Source organism: Monodon monoceros, unplaced genomic scaffold, assembly GCF_005190385.1.
Source record: "Monodon monoceros isolate NGI ecotype Baffin Bay Population unplaced genomic scaffold, NGI_Narwhal_1 Super_Scaffold_14, whole genome shotgun sequence".
Taxonomy (NCBI): domain Eukaryota; kingdom Metazoa; phylum Chordata; class Mammalia; order Artiodactyla; family Monodontidae; genus Monodon; species Monodon monoceros.
The window spans coordinates 29,904,530-29,930,651 of NW_021703770.1; the positions used below are offsets into that span (position 1 = coordinate 29,904,530).

General features: G+C 39.7%; 1 protein-coding gene across 4 annotated transcripts in view; it reads left to right on the forward strand.

Moving 5' to 3' along the window:
* Positions 1-26,122, forward strand: part of DPYS (dihydropyrimidinase) — a 106,457-nt gene that overhangs the window by 22,151 nt on the left and 58,184 nt on the right. For all 4 annotated transcript variants that reach the window (XM_029222511.1, XM_029222510.1, XM_029222512.1 and 1 more), the window contains exons 5-7: positions 11,798-11,954; positions 13,201-13,342; positions 22,809-22,951. In XM_029222511.1, the coding sequence (XP_029078344.1) occupies positions 11,798-11,954; positions 13,201-13,342; positions 22,809-22,951 (442 nt within the window). The remainder of the gene's footprint in view (positions 1-11,797; positions 11,955-13,200; positions 13,343-22,808; positions 22,952-26,122) is intronic.

Below are 26,122 nucleotides of genomic sequence, written 5' to 3' on the forward strand. Positions count from 1 at the left end.
AGTTTCACACAGGAGTTAATAAGGTCTTACTACCAGCCATTTCTGGTTGCTTTTTTTCCCCACATATAGTATAATTTCAGTATAAAAGAGCACACCACTTCAAAAAGAATCTGTACTTCAATTTTAAGTTATAGCTTTAGGTTTTGCCACCAGATGGCGCTGTTGCTAGCTCTGTGAAATTGGTTTTCTCTATTTGCTTTGCAAGTGGTGTACCGTGTCCCATAGCCTGTCAGTCAGGTCCGTAACGTCAGAATATGGTTTAACAAACAGCAAAATCAGCAGAAATGGTCAATCTTAACCCACCAGCAATCTGTGATTTTGCCAGTTCTGTCAGGAAACAGTTTCTCGATTTGAGTATTTATTTTGCATTGGGATAGAATTCCATTAGCAGCGGAGTAAGTCTAGGGAAGGTTTTAGAATGTAAATTGTAGGCAGAAAACTATTAAAATTAAATATGAATATTTTAATTTTATTTTAAATTATTTTTAAATATAATTTTTTATTTTGAATATGGAAAACACTTACCTGGCCCAAAAGTCAAAGTGATATATTAAAAGATATATTCTCAAAAAAAAATAAAATAAAATAAAAAAATAAAAGATATATTCTCAGAGATATCTTGCTTCCTTCCCTAGCTTCTTCATCACATACCCATAAGTAATTATTTTTATTAATTTATTTCTGGCCTACCCTGTAGTGTTTCTCTTTATGAAAAAGGAACATATGTATATTCTTATTTCTCTTTCTTTCCTACTTGAAAGGTAAAATCCGTAGTGTGCTGTATCTTGTTTTTTCCTACTTGAAAATATGTCCTAAAGGTCAGCTCATATTAGGTATAGAGAGCTTCCTCATTCTTGTTTGCAGGTGCAGAGGATGCCACTGTATTTGTTCATCTAGTCTCTAATTATGGATATTTGGGTCGTTTCCAGTCTTTAGCTGTTACAAATAAAACCACAGTGATGTCCTTTGCCTATGCTATTTCATATTTGTGGAAGGTGTATTAGTCTCCTATTACTGCTGTAACAAATTACAGCAAACCTAATGGCTTAAAGCAACACAAATTTATTATCTTACAGCTCTGGAGGTCGGAAACCTGCAGTCGGTCACACTGGGCTGAAACCAAGGTGTTAGCAGAGCTGTGTTCCTTCTGGAGGCTCTAGGGGGTATGCCCTTCCTTGCCTTCTCTAGCTTCTAGAGACCACCTACATTCCTTGCTTCCTGTCTCCCTTCCTCCATTTTCACAGCCAGCAATGGTGGATGGAGAACATTGCATTATCCTGATCTCTCTTCTACTTTAAGGGTCCTTGGATGACATTGAACCCACCTAATTAATTCAGGATAATCTCCCTATCTCAAGATCCTTAATTTACTCACATCGGTGAAGTCCCTTCTGCCAAGTAGGGTTAACATAGTCACAGGTTATGGGGACATCTTTGGGGCGCCATTATTCTGTCTCTCACAAAAGCGTAGCCTCAGGGAAGAGTCCTAGAAATGAGAACCTGGAAATGGTTCAAAGGGCAAGTGCATATCTACTTTTTGGACGTTGTTAAATCCCTTTGCAAAGGGGTTGTAAACATGAAATACTTAAAACGTCAGCCCAAATGCTCTAGTTGAGTCAGATTTACTGTAATAACACTTGTGAAAATACTCTAATGTGCAATCGTCAGAGGCAGCAGAGGTCCAGAATAAATTAGCACGAGAGATTGTTCCATCGCTGGCATGTGACCTCTCACAGGTGGTCAAGCAGTGTCAATCCATTCACATGGTGACTGCATCAGCCAATCCAAGGGCAGGTCCATGGGGAGTACAGAGTGACAAGAGCTGGTGGACACACTGAGCTTTTACCGAAGATTACTCTGTACGCATTTATTTTTTTATTTTTATTTTTTTAAAGTTATTTTTTAAATTTATTATTTATTTATTTATTTTGGCTGCATTGGGTCTTCGTTGCGGTGTGCGGGCTTCTCATTGTGGTGGCTTCTCGTTGTGGCGCACGGGCTCTAGGCACAGGGGCTTCAGTAGTTGCAGCACGCCGGCTCAGCAGCTGTGGCATGCAGGCCCTAGGGAGTGCGGGCTTCAGTAGTTGTGGCTTGTGGGCTCTAGAGCACAGGCTCAATAGTTGTGGCACACAGGCTTAGTTGCTCCATGGCATGTGGGATCTTCCCAGACCAGGGATCGAACCTGTGTCCCCTGCATTGGCAGGTGGATTCTTAACCATTGCACCACCAAGGAAGTCCCATGTATGCATTTATTATCTAATGTAATTTCTGAACATAAAAGAGCAAGATACATCGATTCATTGTTATCTTGTTTAAAGAAGAAAAATTCAGCCTTATAGATTTGTAATATGAACATCTGGAAATACCTTTGCCAGCCCATTCCATCATCTAGGGCCTTGCCACTCAGAGTGTGGTCCCTGGAACACAGTACTGACATCCCGTGAGAGCTCATTAGCAATGCGGGTCCTTGGACCCCATCCCAGATGCACTGAATCAGAATGTCCCCTTATAACTAGAACCCCAGGTGATTCCTATGCGTATTGAATTTGAGACTCACTGCCCAAGGAGGCACAAAAGATACCCAATTAGTAATTGTCTCTATTGTAGTTGCCTAGCAATTCAATACTCTTATTACCTTGGATTTTATAGTTGAATTGCCAACTATATACCCCAAAGATAGCGACCTGAGGGTTAATGATTATAACAACTAACTTTGTTGAGTGCTTAATATGTGCTTGGCACATATTTTAATATATCTTTTATATCATTTCAAGTTTTATTATATATTATCTGATCACTGCATTGTAATATACAATATTTTTTTAATTGTCATAACAATGCTTCAAGCTAAATTTTATCACTGTTTTGTGACTGATGAAATTGAGGCTTGGGAAAGTTTGGTAAATTAAGCCCAAGATCACTTTACTAGTACGTCCTAAACCTGAAATTCAAGTCTATCCAACTCCAAAGCCCACATTTTTTATTACCTTCCACTCTGTTCCAGAAGAAATCAGTTTACAGAGTTGGGAAATGCAGATACCAAGTTTATATTTAATTGGTTTTGTTTATTGGCCTTACATTTTTAACAAATTTATTTAAAATATTGCCATCATTTTGTTATTTTTTTAATCATTGTTAAAAGAAGAAAACATTCCAGAAATGGAAATGATCAAGAATGTATTAAGTGAAGAGTAAACATCTTCTGTCTCTCTCAGCTCAGTCCTTGGAACTAGCAATTTTTAACCATGTCTATTTTTTTGGTGGTTTCCTTCAAATTTCTAAACCATAAATTTGTAAGTAGTGACCTATAAATTTTTGACAGTATCACTTGACTCTGAGTGATGAAAAAAGAACAGTCTAGCCTACATAAATCTTACCTCTCACCTCCTGAGTTTTGTTAGTGGTAAATGTTCACTTCAGGTAATATTACTTAAATTTATGTGTTTTGGCTATTTTTTTTGTGTGGTATCTCTTTATTCTCTACTAGGCTGAAAAGGAATTGAGAGGCCCAGCATCACCCTCTCTTCCCTCTCCTGACTTCTTTCAGCTGTATTATAATCTTTACATGGACAGGAGTTACAGCATTTTCAGTTGGCTCCAGGACTAGAATCAGGTCTTCCAAGCTTTGTCCATAGGTTAGGTCTAAAATTTAGAACTGTTATAAAGTAAGATTGTGGAAATATTCTTCTTGGTAGAAACAATTCAGGAGAAGAGAACCTCAGAGGAATTTATATCACTTAACTTGAGAGTGAAAGCTAATGTCAGTTAACTCTTGGAGAGGCCAGGTGTCAAGGTGAAGTGGGTTTCCTTTCCTACACTCCCATAAGATTAACGGCATGCCTTATTTTAGTTTGCTACATATTTAGACCATTTTTGTCTTGTCTTTTTTTTGGCTTGGAATTTTTCCAATTAGCTCTTTTTAATATAGGTTCAGAAAAGAAACATGTACACCTCCTTTACTATATCATGAAGACTTTCCAGCTTCTACCTCATACCTTCTATTGAATGGAATCAGCTTCTGTTGAAATGAATCAGCTCTTCTTGCAGAGGTATTTTTTTAGGAGGAGAATCTTTTGGCTTTCTGCTTTATTTTTATACTTTCCAAGCTGTAGAGATGGCATCCTTGGATTTCTTTTCACAGAATCCTAGGTTGGATATACTGTTTCTTGGTTCCCATCTCTCCCCTTTTCTTGAATTACTGTGAAGATTCTCATGTGATTTTTTTAAAAAATATTTATTTACTTAGTTATCTCGCTGCATCGGGTCTTAGTTGCTGTGGCGCACGGGCTCCAGAGTGCTCGGGCTTAGTTGCCCTGCAGCATGTGGGATCTTAGTTCCCTGTGTCCCCTGCCTTGGAAGGCAGATTCTTAACCACTGGGCCACCAGGGAAGTCCCTCTCATGTGAGTTTTAAAGGAAGAGTGTTAGAAGGTAAATTTTCTGATTCTTTGTCCTCAAGCTTGTTTGCAACTTGAACAGACATAGAATTCTAGGTTCAGAATTATTTCCTTGTGGATTATGAGGGCACCATTTCATTCCCTTCTGGCGTCTAGTGTTACTGATACATAGACAAATGCCAATAAAATTCATGTCCTTTTGTCACTCTTTTCACCACCTGGAAGATTTTTATATTTTCTCTTCATTTTAGACTTCCAGAATTTATATTAAGACTATGTTTAGCGGTAGGATTTTAAAAATTCACCTTCATGTTCAGATGTCTGTTTAATCTGAAGGCTGATCTTTGATTCTGAACATTTTTCTTCTATTATTTCCTTCATATTAATTTTCTCTGTTCCTCTCTTGGAACTCCACTAGAAGACCTCTTGAACTAAGCCTCCATGTCCTTTAACTACTTTCACCTTTAAAAAAACCTGATTTTTGCTCTATATTTTAGGAAAGGATTTTGTTTACTTCTTCTTTCCTTCTAATAAAATTTCATTTTGGTAATCATATATTTATTTGCAAAAAAACAGTTTTCCTTCAATGGATGAGATCTTTTTGACCTCATTAGAATACTAACAGAGATTTTTTTTTTTTTTAATTCTGTTTTCTGGATCATCTTGTTTCTTGCTGAGTCAATTTTTCAGTTTTTTTTTTTAAACATCTTGGCCCTTCTTTTTATGTTGTTTGTTTTTTCTTTAAGTGTCTGGTGATCTTGGGCTGTCTGTATTCATGACTGGACAGTTCAGGTGATTAGAGTAGGGAGCTGGTGTGGATCCCCCTCTGCTGGTGAGTAGGCCCCGCCCCCAAATGAGAGCACCAACAGTGAGACTGTGAACTTTGTGAATGTAAATGGGGCCTGGTTACTGGTGAGCTTCGGTTTTCAGGTGAGCTTCACTCTGTAGCATCAGCACCACCTTAGAAAGCTTTATTCCCCAGGCAGAGGGCGGGATGAGGGCTAACTGCCCCAACTCATCCCCTTCCCTGCAGCAGGAGGAATGTCTGTCATGACCCTTCTGCTCGTTTGAGTTCAAGCTGTAGCTGCCTCTACTTTCCTTAATAAGCATTGCCATCCCATCTGCTTTCTGTCTTCCTACAATCTATCATAACCCCTGGTCGGCCATGGTTCCTCTTTTATTCTCAGCACCGTTTTGGATTTTGTTCATCTGTTGTACATCTTCTCCGGGGTTTGATGTGAACTGGAAAGCCAGAGACGGGAATGCATGTTCAGTCCATCAGCTTTCTTTCAAAGCCTGCGGTTTCCCTACCATGATATTTCCTTTTAGCGTTCAGCACCTGCAATAAAAAGTGAAAAGCAGGTTACAGGGAAAAGAAGAAAGCTTTCACATGCAAGCCATGGAAAGCTGAGTTGCCTTTGACCGTTTGCAAGGAATTTCAATTTCATGCTTATTTCAAGTCTCAGTTAATCTAAGTTGAGTAACTAGGTTAGTTCCCATCTTTACTGTGAGAAGCCACTTTTGCAAAAATGAGGCAAGAGAATCAGAAGGCTGTCCCTAGAGTGTTATCCTTTTCTTCCAGAAGCAGAATCCCCCCTCCCTTGCTCCATACCCCCAGTATAAAGTTGGACCAGCCAGCTGAAATTGTATCTCATATAGAAGTTCCGACCTACCACTCTTAGACCTCTCTCACTCACTGTACTCTAGTCTTTGTGCAGGTAGTATATGTGTCCATATATGTCATTTGTTTCAGTGACAGAGGTACTTTTTACTTTGGTTTGAATAGCTTTGGGTATCGATGTTCCTTTTCTGCCGTGTATTGACATATGGAATTAATAGTGTTTAAAAAGACATATTGTTCACCTCTCCTTCCCACCTCCCAGTAAAACTTGCATGCACGTGGATTCATTCTTTTTCTGGTGCTTTGCTTAGAATGGTGGCAGTTTCTCCCAGCAACTTACTTGCTGCCCTCTTTGGTGTATATCTGTTATAATAAATTTGTTTACCAATTAATGACTGAAATTTTCAATACTGTTGTTTAGTTCCCTGTTTAACTTGTTTTAATTTACCTTAATAAAACTCATTCTATTTTACATCCATATTCGTGTCTTTAGGGTATAAATATGACTCTCACTTGAACTTATTAATAAAATGTTTTCTTTATGCTTTTCATAAAAAACCAAGTTATTGGACACCTAATATGTGCTTGGCACTGTGCTTTTGGCATTGGATTTGCAAAAATGATTAAGATAACTTTGGTTCTCAAGTAGCTTCCAGTGAACTGGGCTACATGATGGTTGGGGGTTTTTTGTTTGCTTTGCTTTGCTTTGGTTTTGGTTTTCCATGTTGTAGAAAGCTTTATTTTCCAGGCTTATTGCTGTAAAATATAAACTTCTCTTACAGGGAGGTTTAGATGTCCTATTTTCCATTTTATTTAAACTCTGCCCCCCGCCCCTCCAGCGTATTTCTCTTGTATTTGGGGACTAACAGGGAGAAAGGGCCACACAGAGGCCACTCTCTGCCCATGTGGTCACACTGCCCCCTGCTTGTTGGTGCTGAATAGAGAAAACCAAATCTCACACAAGTACGATGAGCTGATGCTTGGTAACCAGTACTTTTCCTAAGAAAGGGTTGATGTGTGCCCGAGTTAAGGTGGATTTGAATCTCAGGCTTCCTTTTTCTTTCTTGTGCATGAACATCCGAACATCCCTTGTCCTTTAAATTTAGAACAAGATGATTTACCTTATGTCCAACTGCAAAGCAGTTCAAGACTGCCCATTTTAAAAGATTAAAAAAAAAAGAAGAAGAATTGTGTAACCATAAGGAAACTAACATTTGTAAAATGTATTTGTTTGCTGCTCTAACAAAGTACCACAGACTGGGTGGCTTAAAACAACGGAAATTAATTTTCTCACAGTCCTGGAGGATAGAAGTTCAAGACCTAAGTGTTGGCAACATTGGTTTACCTGTGGGCACTGAAGGAAGGATGCGTGCGCTCCAGACCTCTCTCCTTGGCTTGGAAGGGCTGTCTCCTCCTTGTGTCTTCACATTGTCTTCCCTCTGTGTGTGTGCGTGTGTCCAGATTTCCTCTCCTTATAAGGACCCCAGTTGTATTGAATGAGGGCTCACTTCTAATGACCTTATTTTAACCTAATTACCTCTTTTAAGGACCCCAGTCGTATTGAATGAGGGCTCACTTCTAGTGACCTCATTTTAAGCTAATTACCTCTTTAAAGCGCCCTATCTCCAAATACAATCACATTCTGAGATCCTGGGGGTTAGGACTTTAACATGTGAATTTTGACAAGGGACACAATTCAGCTCATAACATGAAGTGACTCCAGGATCCCAGGAAGATGCTAGATATTTTCGTATATGTTAAGTTGTTTGATCCTCACAAAATTGCCACACTAGAGGGACGTTACGATCCCATTTCATAGATGAGAAAAACTGAGACCAAGAGCAATGACTCATCATGCACAAGGTCACCAACTAAAAGCAAAATCAGGATTTGAACCTGAATCTGTGTGATCTACTTTATTATGCTGCTTCTGCGTATTTTCCTTCTCAATTATTTTCTTTCGTTGTAAGTGTAATATTTTGAATCCAGACAAAGCCCGGGAAGGTTCTACTTTTTCCTTCTAGCCGGGAGAAATTATTTTTATAAAAGTCTGTTTGGCAGCCGGTGCTTCCACTCCGGGGCACCTATGCCAGCTTCTCTGCATCTTTCAACCTTTTCTAAAAGATCCCATGACTTGATTAAATGCTGCTCCCAAATTCAGACAAGATGTTAACATCTGCTCTATCGCTTTCATCTAATAAACAATGGGCTGTCTGGTCAGGGATGGGGGGTAGTTTTGGTTGGTTGGACATGTTTCACTATTTGGAAATCGTAACAATCTCTCAGAGAGCAGAACTCCTTTAACTGGGAGATTGCATCATAAGTGAAGGCTTTTTTTTTGGTTTTGAGCTAAATGATGGAGAAAGAAAGAGAGAACACGTATGGGGAGACAGGATACAACATAATGTGAAACTGGCTGAGACAGTGGGAGGATGTTAATGATGGATATGTACTATCTGCCAAGAGTTGCTGAAATCGTCTGGTCTCGAATGTAATCAGGAGAGTATCAGACTAGGACAGATCTAGGACTTTTCATTACTAACCTGTTAAATGTAGTAAATCAAACCAGTAAGTGAAATTGGAAAATTGCTTAACCACGTCCACAGATCTTACGGTTGACTTTTAAAAATACATGCTCTTTACCAAGAAATGAAAAATGATACTTTTCTTACTAACACACTGCCTATGTATGGTATGTTATCAGTATACTAGGATTCTAATTCTAATGTACCACTCACTACCCCTGTGTCATAGACAAATTAGTCTTATTGAGTGTCAGTTTCTTTGTCTGTCAAACCAGTGTTTGGGTTGCCATGAAGGTCAAGTAAGATATATGACCTTCAAGCTGTATTTGCAAACTCTAGAGTGCTATACATACATTAGATATGTTTATTACTACTTTATTTCTGGCCCAAATCTAACAGAACCCACCGTTATGCTGAATTAATCTAGTTTGATTCTTCAATTTATGTATTATCCAGGCCCCTTGTTTTCTTTTTACAGTTTGCATGCTGTTTAGTCCTTTGAAAAATGTCTCAGAACCATTGTGAAATACAGGGAAGAATAGTTAGGAATTTTTACTTTTTTATTTTTTCATTTTTTTAAGTACTTACAGATAAATTAATGGGGAGACAGTTGAAAATAACCCTGTTAACGAAGATCTTGTTGTATATACCAAAAAAGTGGCACGTCATATTGTAAAGGTGCTAAACCCTTCCAAGGAAATTACCTGTCATCTGGTTTCAAAACAGTCCTGGCAGACTCCTGGTAGATGCTGACACTTTTAATTTTTCCTGAGAGCTATTAAAATTGTAGAAATTTTGGAACTGTTTTCCCATACCACCTTGATGGGCCAAATGATTGAACAGAACATGTGATAAGACTCTTTCCTCTGTAATGAAGTACCAGGAAAAATCCTGAGTTGGCAACTTGTAAAGTGATTGCAGATCAAGAATCTGAGTTTTTCATTGTCCAAGCATCCGTAAGAAGTTCTCTTGGAACAGGAAGGTCTCTTTGTACCTGCAGATAAAATACCATGCCCGTCCTGTTATCTCTCCAGTAAATAGTGCATTACCTCTTAGTTCATGTTAAAAGTGATTGCTTCTTGTTCGGTACACCAGAAGGAGATACTAACGGCATTTCCTCTTTTCTGGGAATAGGACAGTAAGAAACGGGGTGGTATTCATCTAGTGTGTGTATATCATGAAAGTGAAGGATATTAGCTGTGGCTAACTTCTTGGAGGATAACTTTTGTTAACAATAGCTTGATGCTAGGTTACATAAGAGGCAAAGTTGGTTAGGCTTCAAGCAGCCTTGCTTTCAGGGTTTTTCAAATCCCTAGGCTCACTGGAGGAAGATGGCTCATTTGGGGGAGAAATGATCTGTGAGGTAATAGGGTGCTACGTTCCAATTCAGTATGACTTAGGCAGCTGGTGGCCATCCACTGTCAGGACTCTGAGGAAATCAGTGCATTTCAGTTGTATATCAGGATTTTAACTCAAGTCTGTGGCATCTGGTTAACCAGAGTGAAGTAATTGGGATGCCAGCTTCTCCTTTCTGTGCACTCTCCTTCATGACTGCTTGGATATGAGCAGGTGGATGCCAAAGAATCTATTATGCTGACAAATGCTAATCAGAGATAGGCTCCTGATTTTAAATTCAAATTCACTACAAGCTATTAACTTTTCTAACACTGTGTGCTTTTGATGGCCTCATTTGCATGATTTTATAAATATGCAGTTCTGGCTACAATTTTATTATCTGAGTGTTATTTTATTTAACATAAGTTTTTAGAAGAGGTTTATACCTTAAGGGTGTGCAAAGATGATCAGTCTACTTGCAACAGAGATATAGTGTGGTTGGACTCTGTATGACCATAAGATCATTGTCATCAGGATGGTATAGTGTAGAGGTTAGGACCACTCAAGTCAAAATGCCTGGATTCAGACCCTACCTTCTCCACCCCGTCTATGCTGAGTGCGTGTAATTTAACTGTACAAAAGTTACTTAATCCTATAAGCCTTAACCTTATCTTTTATAAAAGTTTTATCTTTATTTATTTATTTTATTGAAATATAGTTGATTTATAATGCTGTGTCAGTTTCAGGTGTACTGCAAAGTGATTCAGTTATACACATATATACATATATATATATATATATTCTTTTTCAGATCCTTTTCCCTTACAGATTATTACAAAATATTAAATATAGTTCCCTGTGCTATATAGTAGGTCCTCGTTGTTTATCTATTTTACATATAGTAGTGTGTATTTGTTAATCCCAAACTCCTAATTTATCCCTCCCTCCCTTCCCCTTTGGTAACCATAAGTTTGTTTTCTATGCCTGTGGGTCTATTTCTGTTTTGTAAATAAGTTCATTTGTATCATTGTTTTTTAGATTCCACATATAAGTGATATCATATGATATTTCTCTTTCTCTGTCTGGCTTACTTCACTTAGTATATGATAATCTCCAGGTCCATCCATGTTGCTGCAGACGGCATTATTCCATTCTTTTTTCTGGCTGAGTAATATTCCATTGTATATATGTACCACATCCTCTTTATCCATTCACCTGTTGATGGACATTTAGGTTGCTTCCATGTCTTCCATTTAGGTTGCTATTGTAAATAGTGCTGCAGTGAACATCGGGGTGCATGTATCTTTTTGAATTATAGTTTTCTCTAGATATTTGCCCAGGACTCACACTGCAATGGAGATAATAATAGCTTTTCCCAGATAGGGTTTTCGAGAAGATTCCATTAGAATGGCACATATTTCAGCCAGCTTTTGCTAGGTTATGCTACAGGGACAAATTAACCGAAAATATCAGTGGCTTACAATGGCAGAGATTTACGTCTTATTCACACTCATATCCATCATCGGTTGGCTCTGCCTCTGCTCTAGAGTCTCTTCATTCTGAGACACACCTGAAGAAGCAGCTTCTACTGGTCTCATGACAGAGGGAGAACTCGTTGTGGCTCTAACAGGTTCTGCTTGGAAGCAGCACATGTTATTTCTATTCATATATAATTGGCCCAAGGAAGCCATGAGGCCAAGCCTAATATCAGCGAGTGGGTACAATCATCTACCACAGCATGCCATGCCCACTGACTGGAGCGTAGGAAAGGCTCGGTAAACAGTAGGTTTTACTTTTCAGTCCTGATCAGAGAGGTAAATTGTAGTTTAGGTAGGACAGAGAAGACTAATATTTATGTGTTTGTCAAATGGCTCTCTTAAGAGCAAATCGAGGTGCTGAACGCTTCCCTTTGAACTTTCCAGGGAAGGTGGTCTTTGGAGAACCCATCGCAGCAGGTCTCGGCACAGATGGCACTCACTACTGGAATAGAGAATGGCCCCATGCAGCCCATCACGTTATGGGTCCACCCCTACGACCGGACCCTTCAACGCCTGACTTCCTCATGAATCTGTTGGCTAAGTAATAGTTTAGTAGATGATTGTAAGGTGTTTTGCCAAAAGAAGATGTTTTGCTGGTCCCAAATCTTGAGTGTTTTGAGTGTAGGAGATCTTGTCCTACCATCTGGACCTTCCATTGACCTCCCAGTCTTCTGTCCTACTTGACATCACAGGCCCTGGGGAACCCTTCATCTGGAGACCCAAAAGCATTGGCTTAATTGTGCTATGATGTGGTGTAAAATCTCTCCTGGCCACAGAGAAATCAGATCATTTGTACTGAAATTTTCCTCTGCTCTGATTTTTTCATTGTCTTTTCTATCTCTTGCTGCCTAGGACCAGGTCTCTTCAATATGCCCTATTTTTATCATACAGAACAGTCTTGAATATTTTTCTATGCTGATATAACCCAGGAACCAGATGTGCTTGTTGTATGGATACAAGAGATGATGATCTAGGGCAGAGCCACTGGAGAGGTGAAAGGCAAAATCCTACCCTCTGAGCAGGTTATCCCCATGAAAGGCCATCCAGACTATTTTCAGATGCTGTTTTGGGAGACATTTTGATCATTTTTTCTTGAGAAATACACCATTCATGGACATTCAGACATTCTCCATTCATGGATACTCAGATCCAAGTTAACAAAGAGCTTTTCACCACAGACTGTCCAAGAGTTCACTTGCCATTTCCTTTCAGGCTCCTGCCTCCTTCAGCCTTCTACATCCTCAAGGTGACTCACAGGTCAAAGCACAATTCCTGTTGCTCGTGACCTCAACATCCTCAGCCAGTGTCCCACCTCTGCTCATCAACATTGCCATGTGGCCAGGGGCTGCCTCTGTTCATGTGGATCACCCTGGTTCACCTTTGTGTAATTCTGTACTCACAAGAAATTTTCACTTATGTTATTGCCAGTGACCCTGAAGAATTGTCATCAAGTATATATAATTACCAATTTCTAGATGAGAAACTGAGCATTGAACAAACTCATAGTCACATAGCCAGTAGGTGATGCAGCCTAGAACCCACTTTTTCTGACCCAAGCACGATCCTTCATCATGCTTCATGTAAGAGTATTATTCTCCCAAAGTGTTTCCTGGAATAGAGACAGGCATGGGTGAAATATGTACTTGAAAAAGCTGCCCATTCTCCATTGCAGTTTTCTGACTGTCAGTTGAGAATGGGGTCCAGAGACCAGGGAAGGTTATGGTAGCTTCCTCCTGACATATTCTTTCTACTCACCCCTATTGCTCTTGTGTGTTTCTCTTTTACAGTGGTGATCTAACCATAACAGGGTCTGACCACTGCACTTTCAACACCTGCCAGAAAGCTCTTGGGAAGGATGATTTTACTAAGATTCCCAATGGAGTGAATGGTGTTGAGGACCGGATGTCAGTAATATGGGAAAAAGGCGTGGTGAGTTTCACAGGACTCAGTCTGTTTTGCCTGATTTTTCAGCCGGAATCTGGCCCATTTTAGGACCAGAGTGGCAAAAGCCTTCATAGAGAAGTTTTTTGATTGTTTTCACTAGAGTGGAAACTGGGAATACAACAGTATCACCACCACCATGCCATCCCCCAAGATAATAATGAAAAACAATTTTCTTCTCTGCATGGTTTAGAGGATGCTTTGCACCATTATGCAGACATTAGGGTATAAATTTAGATTGGGTACCTAGAGGATTATTCTTGAAATCTTTGAAACGTAATAGCACTTCTTCTTGATTTCCATGTTGTTGAATCCTAGTTCCTCATGTGTCACTGATATAAATACTTGGAATGATTGAAAGGACATCAAGAATTTATATTACGTTCATACCTCCTTTTCATATAAAAATGTAGATATCCCTTTTAAAGAACTTTTGGATATTATGTTTTAAAAACTGCTGTATGAGGTTACATAAATAATAATCCAAAATATAGAAAGAGGTTTTTTTTAAATTTCATGATTTAAAAATTTCTACCTGAGGATGAAGAAGAATCAAATGGCTAAATGTTCATATGTTAGCCTATCCAGCCAGCTGACAGGTGTAGTTGTAAAGATCAGCAGTGGAGACTTGCCTGGTAAGACCTGAGGTCCCCATTGTCATGCCATTCTCACCCATCTCTCAGAACCCCTCCCTTCAATGGCACATTAATCACATCTCACACCACAGAATCCCTTACACATACCCCTCACTTCTAGCTCTAATATTTTACCAGGTCTTGTCAGTTTTATTTCCAAAATGCCTCCTTATTTCCACCATCATGTCCACCATTCTACTTTGAGGCCCATGTCTTGTTTGGACCATTGCAGTCGTCTCACAGCTGGTGCCCCTGCCTCCACTCTCTGGCTTGCTACAATCTATCCCATACTCTAAGACCAGAGTTGCCTTTCAAACACCAGGGTGTGTTCATGCTACTTTCCTCTCTAAAATCCTTTAATTTTCAGCATTACTTATTGGATGACATTTCAACAGTTAATTTACACGCAAGGAACTTCAAAACATCTCTACAGCCCTACCTTCTACCAATTATCCTCTCCACCCCCTGCTACCTCTACCCTAATTCTAAGCATCCCAGATGACTTTTATTTTCTTTCTCTTTGCTTAGACTTTTTTTTTTTTTTTTTTTAGGAGACTCTAAACATATTTATTTGCCAAAGTTAACTTTCCTCTCTCACTCATCTTTGTAATCTGGAAGTGTGGTCTAGAAAAGGCATGTGTTATTATTTCCATGTTTTCCATACCTAGATGAGGTTAAAATTCATTCTCTGTCTTATTTATTTATACTTTTTTTGGACATCTTTATTGGTGTATAATGGCTTTACAATGGTGTGTTAGTTTCTGCTTTACAACAAAATGAATCAGTTATATATATACATATGTTCCCATATCTCTTCCCTCTTGCGTCTCCCTCCCTCCCACCCTCCCTATCCCACCCCTCCAGGCGGTCACAAAGCACCGAGCTGATCTCCCTGTGCTATGCGGCTGCTTCCCACTAGCTATCTACCTTATGTTTGGTACTGTATATATGTCCATGCCTCTCTCTCGCTTTGTCACAGCTTACCCTTCCCCCTCCCCATATCCTCAAGTCCATTCTCTAGTAGGTCTGTGTCTTTATTCCTGTCTTACCCCTAGGTTCTTCATGACATTATTTTTTTCTTAAATTCCATATATATGTGTTAGCATACGGTATTTGTCTCTCTCTTTCTGACTTACTTCACTCTGTATGACAGACTCTAGGTCTATCCACCTCATTACAAATAGCTCAATTTCGTTTCTTTTTATGGCTGAGTAATATTCCATTGTATATATGTGCCACATCTTCTTTAACCATTCATCCGATGATGGACACTTAGGTTGTTACCATCTCCTGGCTACTGTAAATAGAGCTGCAATGAACATTTTGGTACATGACTCTTTTTGAATTATGGTTTTCTCAGGGTATATGCCCAGTAGTGGGACTGCTGGGTCATATGGTAGTTCTATTTGTAGTTTTTTAAGGAAGCTCCATACTGTTCTCCACAGTGGCTGTATCAATTTACATTCCCACCAGCAGTGCAAGAGTGTTCCCTTTTCTCCACACCCTCTCCAGCATTTATGGTTTCTAGATTTTTTGATGATGGCCATTCTGACTGGTGTGAGATATCTCATTGTAGTTTTGGTTTGCATTTCTCTAATGATTAATGATGTTGAGCATTCTTTCATGTGTTTGTTGGCAGTCTGTATATCTTCTTTAGAGAAATGTCTATTTAGGTCTTCTGCCCATTTTTGGATTGGGTTGTTTGTTTTTTTGTTACTAAGCTGCATGAGCTGCTTATAAATTTTGGAGATTAATCCTTTGTCAGTTGCTTCATTTGCAAATATTTTCTCCCATTCTGAGGGTTGTCTTTTCGTCTTGTTTATGGTTTCCTTTGCTGCGCAAAAGCTTTTAAGTTTCATTAGGTCCCATTTGTTTATTTTTGTTTTTATTTCCATTTCTCTAGGAGGTGGGTCAAAAAGGACCTTGCTGTGATTTATGTCATAGAGTGTTCTGCCTATGTTTTCCTCTAAGGGTTTGATAGTTTCTGGCCTTACATTTAGGTCTTTAATCCATTTTGAGCTTATTTTTGTGTATGGTGTTAGGGAGTGATCTAATCTCATACTTTTACAGGTAGCTGTCCAGTTTTCCCAGCACCACTTATTGAAGAGGCTGTCCTTTCTCCACTGTACATTCCTGCCTCCTTTATCAAAGATAAGGTGACCATATGTGCGTGGGTTTATCTCTGGGCTTTCTATCCTGTTCCATTGATCTGTATTTCTGTTTTTGTGCCAGTACCATACTGTCTTGATTACTGTAGCTTTGTAGTATACTCTGAACTCCGGGAGCCTGGTTCCTCCAGCTCCGTTTTTCGTTCTCAAGATTGCTTTGGCTATTCGGGGTCTTTTGTGTTTCCATACAAATTGTGAAATTTTTTGTTCTAGTTCTGTGAAAAATGCCAGTGGTAGTTTGATAGGGATTGCATTGAATCTGTAGATTGCTTTGGGTAGTAGAGTCATTTTCACAATGTTGATTCTTCCGATCCAAGAACATGGTATATCTCTCCATCTATTTGTATCATCTTTAATTTCTTTCATCAGTGTCTTATAATTTTCTGCATACAGGTCTTTTGTCTCCTTAGGTAGGTTTATTCCTAGATATTTTATTCTTTTGGTTGCAATGGTAAATGGGAGTGTTTTCTTGATTTCACTTTCAGATTTTTCATCATTAGTGTATAGGAATGCCAGAGATTTCTGTGCATTAATTTTGTATCCTGCTACTTTACCAAATTCATTGATGAGCTCTAGTAGTTTTCTGGTAGCATCTTTAGGATTCTCTATGTATAGTATCATGTCATCTGCAAAGAGTGACAGCTTTACTTCTTCTTTTCCGATTTGGATTCCTTTTATTTCCTTTTCTTCTCTGATTGCTGTGTCTAAAACTTCCAAAACTATGTTGAATAAGAGTGGTGAGAGTGAGCAACCTTGTCTTGTTCCTGATCTTAGAGGAAATGCTTTCAGTTTTTCACCATTGAGGATGATGTTGGCTGTGGGTTTGTCATATATGGCCTTTATTATGTTGAGGAAAGTTCCCTCTATGCCTACTTTCTGGAGGGCTTTTATCATAAATGGGTGTTGAATTTTGTCAAAAGCTTTCTCTGCATCTATTGAGATGATCATATGGTTTTTCTCCTTCAATTTGTTAATATGGTGTATCACGTTGATTGATTTGCATATGTTGAAGAATCCTTGCATTCCTGGAATAAAGCCCACTTGATCATGGTGTATGATCCTTTTAATGTGCTGTTGGATTCTGTTTGCTAGTATTTTGTTGAGGATTTTTGCATCTATGTTCATCAGTGATATTGGCCTGTAGTTTTCTTTCTTAGTGACATCCTTGTCTGGTTTTGGTATCAGGGTGATGGTGGCCTCGTAGAATGAGTTTGGGAGTGTTCCTCCCTCTGCTATATTTTGGAAGAGTTTGACAGGGATAGGTGTTAGCTCTTCTCTAAATGTTTGATAGAATTCGCCTGTGAAGCCATCTGGTCCTAGGATTTTGCTTGTTGGAAGATTTTTAATCACAGTTTCAATTTCAGTGCTTGTGATTGGTCTGTTCATATTTTCTATTTTTTTTGTAATTCAGTCTTGGCATGTTGTACATTTCTAAGAATTTGTCCATTTCTTCCAGGTTGTCCAATTTATTGGCATAGAGTTGCTTGTAGTAATTTTTCATGATCTTTTATATTTCTGCACTGTCAGTTGTTACCTCTCCTTTTTCATTTCCAATTCTATTGATTTGAGTCTTCTCCCTTTTTTTCTTGATGAGTCTGGCTAATGGTTTATCAATTTTGTTTATCTTCTCAAAGAACCAGCTTTTAGTTTTATTGATCTTTGCTATCGTTTCCTTCATTTCTTTTTCAATTATTTCTGACCTGATTTTTATGATTTCTTTCCTTCTGCTAACTTTGGGGGTTTTTTTTCTTCTTTCTCTAATTGCTTTAGGTGCAAGGTTAGGTTGTTTATTCGAGATGTTTCCTGTTTCTTAAGGTAGGATTGTATTGCTATAGACTTCCCTCTTAGAACTGCTTTTGCTGCATCCCATAGATTTTGGGTCGTCGTGTCTCCATTGTCATTTGTTTCCAGGTATTTTTTGATTTCCTCTTTGATTTCTTCAGTGATCACTTCGTTATTAAGTAGTGTATTGTTTAGCTTCCATGTGTTTGTATTTTTTACAGATCTTTTCCTGTAATTGATATCTAATCTCATAGCATGGTGGTCGGAAAAGATACTTGATACAATTTCAATTTTCTTAAATTTACCAAGGCTTGATTTGTGATCCAAGATATGATCTATCCTGGAGAATGTTCCATGAGCACTTGAGAAAAATGTGTATCCTGTTGTTTTTGGATGGAATGTCCTATAAATATCAATTAAGTCCATCTTGTTTAATGTATCATTTAAAGCTTGTGTTTCCTTATTTATTTTCATTTTGGATGATCTGTCCATTGGTGAAAGTGGGGTGTTAAAGTCCCCTACTATGAATGTGTTACTGTCGATTTCCCCTTTTATGGCTGTTAGTATTTGCCTTATGTATTGAGGTGCTCCTATGTTGGGTGCATAAAAATTTACAATTGTTATATCTTCTTCTTGGATCGATCCCTTGATCATTATGTAGTGTCCTTCTTTGTCTCTTGTAATAGTCTTTATTTTGAAGTTTATTTTGTCTAATATGAGAATTGCTAGTCCAGCTTTCTTTTGGTTTCCATTTGCATGAAATATCTTTTTCCATCCCCTTACTTTCAGTCTGTATGTGTCTCTAGGTGTGAAGTGGGTCTCTTGTAGACAGCAAATATATGGGTCTTGTTTTTGTATCCATTCAGCCAATCTGTGTCTTTTGGTGGGAGCATTTAGTCCCTTTACATTTAAGTTAATTATCGATATGTATGTTCCTATTCCCATTTTCTTAATTGTTTTGGGTTTGTTATTGTAGGTCTTTTCCTTCTCTTGTGTTTCTTGCCTAGAGAAGTTCCTTTAGCAGTTGTTGTAGAGTTGGTTTGGTGGTGCTGAACTCTCTCAGCTTTTGCTTGTCTGTAAAGGTTTTAATTTCTCCATCAAATCTGAATGAAATCCTTGCTGGGTAGAGTAGTCTTGGTTGCAGGTTTTTCTCCTTCATCACTTTAAATATGTCCTGCCAGTCCCTTCTGGCTTTTAGAGTTTCTGCTGAAAGATCAGCTGTTAAGCTTATGGGGATTCCCTTGTGTGTTATTTGTTGTTTTTCCCTTGCTGATTTTAATATGTTTTCTTTGTATTTAATTTTTGACAGTTTGATTAATATGTGTCTTGGCGTATTTCTCCTTGTATTTATCCTGTATGGGACTCTCTGTGCTTCCTGGACTTGATTAACTATTTCCTTTCCCATATTAGGGAAGTTTTCAACTATAATCTCTTCAAATATTTTCTCAGTCCCTTTCTTTTTCTCTTCTTCTTCTGGAACCCCTATAATTCGAATGTTGGTGTGTTTAATGTTGTCCCAGAGGTCTCTGAGACTGTCCTCAGTTCTTTTCATTCTTTTTTCTTTATTCTGCTCTGCAGTAGTTTTTTCCACTATTTTATCTTCCAGGTCACTTATCCGTTCTTCTGCCTCAGTTATTCTGCTATTGATCCCATCTAGAGTCTTTTTAATTTCATTTATTGTGTTGTTCATCGTTGTTTGTTTCATCTTTAGTTCTTCTAGGTCCTTGTTAAATGTTTCTTGCATTTTGTCTATTCTATTTCCAAGATTTTGGATCATCTTTGCTATCATTATTCTGAATTCTTTTTCAGGTAGACTGCCCATTTCCTCTTCATTTGTTAGGTCTGGTGGGTTTTTATCTTGCTCCTTCATCTGCTGTGTTTTTCTGTCTTCTCATTTTGCTTATCTTACTGTGTTTGGGGTCTCCTTTTTGCAGGCTGCAGGTTCGTAGTTCCCGTTGTTTTTGGTGTCTGTCCCCAGTGGCTAAGGTTGGTTCAGTGGGTTATGTAGGCTTCCTGGTGGAGTGGACTAGCACCTGTGTTCTGGTGGATGAGGCTGGATCTTGTCTTTCTGGTGGGCAGGTCCACGTATGGTGGTGTGTTTCCGGGTGTCTGTGGACTTATTATGATTTTAGGCAGCTTCTCTGCTAATGGGTGGGGTTGTGTTCCTGTCTTGCTAGTTGTTTGGCATAGGATGTCCAGCACTGTAGCTTGCTGGTCGTTGAGTGAAGCTGGGTGCTGGTGTTGAGATGGAGATCTCTGGGAGATTTTCGCCATTTGATATTACATGGAGCTGGGAGGTCTCTTGTCGACCAGTGTCCTGAAGTTGGTTCTCCCAACTCAGAGGTACAGCACTGACTCCTGGCTGCAGCACCAAGAGCCTTTCATCCACACAGCTCAGAATAAAAGGGAGAAAAAGTAGAAAGAAAGAATTAGTAGAAGTAGAAAGAAAGAAAGAAAGAAAGAAAGAAAGAAAGAAAGAAAGAAAGAAAGGAGGGAGGAAGGAAGGAAGGAGGGAAGGAAGGAAAAAAAGAAAGAAGATAAAGTAAAATAAAATAAAGTAAGATAAAATATAATAAAGTTATTAAAGTAAAAAATAATTATTAAGAGAAAAAAAAAACGGACGGATAGAACCCTGGGACAAATGGTGGAAGCAAAGCTATACAGACAAAATCTCACACAGAAGCATATACATACACACTCACAAAAAGAGGAAAAGGGGAAAATATAAATCTTGCTCTCAAAGTCCACCTCCTTAATTTGGGATGATTCGTTGTCTATTCAGGTATTCCACAGATGCAGGGTTCATCAAGTTGATTGTGGAGCTTTAACCCTCTGCTTCTGAGGCTGCTGGGAGAGATTTCCCTTTCACTTCTTTGTTCTCACAGCTCCCAGGGGCTCAGCTTTGGATTTGGCCCCGCCTCTGCGTGTAGGTCGCCGGAGGGCGTCTGTTCTTCGCTCAGACAGGGCAGGGTTAAAGGAGCCGCTGATTCGTGAGCTCTGGCTCACTCGGGCCGGGGGTGGGGGGGGGAGGGGCACAGAGGGCGGGGCGAGCCTGCGGCGGCAGAGGCCGGCGTGACGCACCAGCGTGAGGCGCGCCGTGCGTTCACCTGGGGAAGTTGTCCCTGGATCGTGGGACCCTGGCGGTGGCGGGCTGCACAGGCTCCCCAGAAGGCTGGTGTGGATAGTGATCTGTGCTCGCAAACAGGCTTCTTGGGGGCGGCAGCAGCAGCCTTAGCGTCTCATGGCTGTCTCTGGGGTCCACGCTTTTAGCCGCGGCTCGCGCCCGTCTCTGGAGCTCCTTTAAGCAGCGTTCTTAATCCCCTCTCCTCGCGCACCAGGAAACAAAGAGGGAAGAAAAAGTGTCTTGCCTCTTCGGCAGCTCCAGACCTTTTCCCGGACTCCCTCCCGGCTAGCCGTGGCGCACTAACCACCTGCAGGCTGTGTTCACGCCGCCAACCCCAGTCCTCTCCCAGCGCTCCGACCGAAGCCCGAGCCTCAGCTCCCAGCCCCGCCCGCCCCGGCGGGTGAGCAGACAAGCCTCTCGGGCTGGTGAGTGCCGGTCGGGCCCCGATCCTCTGTGCGGGAATCTCGCCGCTTTACCCTCCACATCCCTGTTGCTGTGCTCTCCTCCGCGGCTCCGAAGCTTCCCCCCTCCGCCACCCGCAGTCTCTGCCCGCGAAGGGGCTTCCTAGTGTGTGGAAACTTTTCCTCCTTCACAGCTCCCTCCCACTGGTGCAGGTCCCGCCCCTATCCTTTTGTCTCTGTTTATTCTTTTTTCTTTTGCCCTACCCAGGTACGTGGGGGGGTTTCTTGCCTTTTGGGATGTCTGAGGTCTTCTGCCAGCGTTCAGTAGGTGTTCTGTAGGAGTTGTTCCACGTGTAGATGTATTTCTGGTGTGTCTGTGGGGAGGAAGGTGATCTCCGCGTCTTACTCTTAAGCCATCTTCCTGGAAGCCTAGACTTTCTTGGTAACAGTCCAACCTTTCACTTTGAACTTGTGTGAATTACAATGGATACCTTCATTACAGCAGATTTTCATAATATATAAAGTATATAAATGGCTTTAAAGTGATCAGATACTTCTTCATAATATACAGGAGCCTATGTTATTTTCTGAAACATTCAGATGGTTTATTTAGGGGAAAATTACTTTCAGGACATGGTTCTTAATGTTTTTATGAGATGGGGACCCTTTGATAATTAAATAAACCGTAAGGATGCTCTTGCCATGTAAATGTACATAGGGATGAACTCTCAACATTTAAAAACAAATCATTTCAGAGGGATCACATCCCACTGAAGTTTGTCCATATTAAAATCTCTTACAGCAGACAGTCCCTGACTGTTGGTTCATGTAAATTTCAGTAGCACAAAATTGAACCTCTTAGTTGATTTCTAAAAGCGTAGTCACCTGAATTATAGGTCTATCTTATTTTAACTCTGTAATATTCCACATAATGTCTACATGATCATCTCATAAATCTTAGGCCCAGATTATAAATGTAGTAGGTGGTGGTAGTAAACTTTAAACAAGAATTGGAAATATTGTTACCAATATTTAGCTCTTGTCTGTGTGATTTTGGAAAGAATGGGAAAAATTAATGGGGCTGTTTTGTTAAGCTGATAGGTTTTTGAAAACTTATTTTCAGGCTTCCATATATAACCCCATTCATCCCCATCATTATCATTATGATTGTTTAAGATTTATCAGTATTCACAGGTGTGTTTGGCTTCACGATATAAGAAATTAGGTGCAATTTTATTTGGTTCTAAGAGATAAAATTCTTGTACTTTGATTGACAGGAGATTTTTAGTGTTTTATCATTTATCAGAAAAAGAAATGTATTTTCTTCCTTGAATTGTTTTACAGCACAGTGGCAAAATGGATGAAAACTGGTTTGTGGCAGTTACCAGCACAAATGCAGCTAAAATCTTTAATCTGTATCCAAGAAAAGGAAAAATAGCTGTGGGCTCAGATGCTGACATTGTGATTTGGGACCCAAAAGCCACAAGGTAAGTCTAAGTTTTTGTATTGGCTTCTCCATGGAGAAAAAGCACTAACTTGCAAAGAAATTTTCATTGGCCTTAATCAGCCATTTCTTATTAGGTGATTTATTTAGCCAGGCTCAGGTATTTTGAGCCTATGCACAAGATAAAGGTTTTGATGTACAAACATTCTTTTGTTTTCCTTGGCATAGAGAATGCAACAGTTGTGTTGCTTCCCATTCCCTGGAAATGCATGTGTGTATAAAACCAGTATGAATTTCCCACTTCAGTGCTTGGCAAACGCCTGAGTTCACATGGAGGAAAGGTGCAGAGCAATGAAGAAAAGGAAAGGCTTAGTTTGAAAAGGGCTGCATTGAAAACTCGAAATAATTACAGCCTTTTTACAGCTCCCAGATAGAAAAATTGCAGCACAAAGGATGTCACTTTTAGTTAACCAAATTTTCCAGCTGAGTTCATCTTGAGCCTGTCATTCCCAGTAGACTCCGGCTTTTTGTTTCCAATTTCCATGATTCTATGTGAGTATCGCAGGTTTGGCTGATTCCACCAATTCAGAAAAGTATTCAATAGAAGCTGAAGCTTTGTTAATTTCTCCTTATAGGATGTTGGCACAGACAACACCTGCATCCTGATTTCTGTTTTTCATAAACTCTGCAGCTGTAATGGAGAAAATCCCACATACTTTAACATTGCGTGTGTGTGTGTGCATGCACGTGTGTGTGTGCATGCACGCGTGTGTGTGCATGCACGCGTGTGTGCATGCACGCGTATGTGTGCAAACAGGGATACGATAAGACCTTCTACCTTTACTGAATAGGCATTTATTCAAAGTCTATTAAGGGTTATGTTGTAGTAAACAGACGTCTATGTAGGCATACCTTATTGCACTTCACAGATACCATGTTTTTAACTAACTGAGGGTTTGTGGCAAACCTGCATGGAGCAAGTCTATCAGCACCAGTTTTCCAATAGCATTTGCTCGGTTTGTGTCTCTGCATCATATTTTGGTAATTCTTGCAATACTTAAAGCTTTTTCATTATTATTACATTGGTTGTGGTGATCAGTGATCTTTGATGTTACTACTGTAATTGTTTGGGGACGAACTGAGCACCTGTAAGACAGTGAACTTGTGTGTGTTCTCACTACTCCACCAAACGGCTGTTCCCCCATCTCTCTCCCTCTTCTTGGGCCTCCCTGTTCCCTGAAACACAATATTGAAATTCGGCCAGTTAATAACCCTACAGTGGCCTCTAAGTGTTCAAGCGAAAGGAACAGTTTCATGTCTCTCACTTTAAGTCAAAAGCTAGAAATGATTAAGGCAAATTGAAAGCCGAGATAGGCTGAAAGTTAGGCCTCTTGTACCAAACACTTAGCCAAGTTGTGAATGCAAAAGAAAAGTTATTGAAGGAAATTAAAGGTGCTACTCCAGTGAACACACAAATGAATGATGAGAAAGTGAAACAGCCTTATTGCTGATACAGAGGAAGTTTTAGTGGTCTGGATAGAGGATCCAGCCAGCCACAGCATTCCCTTAAACCAAAGCCTAATCCAGAGCTTTAACTCTCTTCCATTCTGTGAAGGCTGAGAGAGGTGAGGAAACTGCAGAAGAAGAGTTTGAAGTTAGCAGAGGTTGGCTTATGAGGTTTCAGGAAAGAAGTCATCTCCGTAACATAAAAGCACAAGGTAACGCAGCAAGTGACCCAGAAGATCTAGCTAAGATCATTAATGAAGGTGGCTACACTGCACAACAGATTTTCAGTGTAGATGAAATAGCCTTATATTGGGAGAAGATGCCATCTAGGACTTCCACAGCTAGAGAGGAAAAGTCAATGCCTGGCTTCAAAGCTTCAAAGGACAGGCTGACTCTCTTGTTAGGGGCTAATGTACCTGATGACTTGAAATTGAAGCCATTTACCATTCTGAAAATCCTGGGGCCCTTAAGAATTATGCTAAATCTACTCTGACTGTGCTCTCTAAATGGAACAACAAAGCCTGGATGACAGCACATCTGTGGATATTGCTGAATATTTTAAGCCCCACTGATGAGAGCAACTTCTCAGAAAAAAAGATTCCTTTTGAAATATGACTGCTCAGTGACTATGCACTTGGTGACCCAAGAGCTCTGATGGAGATGCACAGCGAGATTCATGTTGTTTTCATGCCTGCTGATCCAACACCCATTCTACAGCTCATGAATCAGGAGTAATTGCAACTTTTAAGTCTTATTATTTAAGAAATACATTTCGTAAGGCTATAGCTGCCATAGATAGTGGTTCCTCTGATGGATCTGGGCAAAGTCAGTTGAAAACCTTCTGGAAAGGATTCACCATTCTAGATGACATTAAGAACATTCGTGATTCATGGGAAGAGGTCAAAATATCAACATTCACAGGAGTTTGGAAGAAGTTGGTTCCAACCCTCATGGATGACTTTGAGGGGTTCAAGACTTCAGTGGAGGAAGTAACTGCAGATGTGGTGGAAATAGCAAGAGAACTAGAAATAGAAGTGGGGCCTGAGGTGGTGAATGAATTGTTGCAATCTCATAATAAAACTTTCAAGGATGAGAAGTTGCTTCTCATGTGTGAGCAAAGAAAGTAGTTTCTTGAGATGAAATCTACTCATGATGAAGGTGCTGTGAAGGTGTTGAAATGACAAAAAAGGATTTAGAATATTCTGTAAACTTAGTTGCTAAAACAGAGGCAGGGTTTGAGAGGACTACCTCCGCTTTTGAAAGAAGTTCTGCTGTAGGTAAAATGCTATCAAACAGTACTGCATGCTCCAGAGAATTTTTTCATCAAAGAAAGAGTCAATCAATGCGGCAAACTTTATTGTTGTCTTATTTTAAGAAATTGCTGCTGCCACCTCAGTCTTCAGCAGTCACCCCTCTGGTCAGTCAGCAGCCATTAACATTCAGGCAAGACCCTCCACCAGCAAAAACATTAGGACTTTGCCAAAGGCTCAGATGATGGTTAGCATTTTTTAGCAATAAAATAATTTTTCATTAAGGCGTGTGTATTGTTTCTTTAGACACAATGCTACTGCACACTTAATAGACACAGTATAGTATAAACATAAGTGTTATATGCCCTGGGAAAACAAAAAAATTCATGTGACTGGCTCTGTTGTCATACTCAGTTTATTACAGTGCTCTGGAACCAAAGCTGCACTGTCTCCGAGTT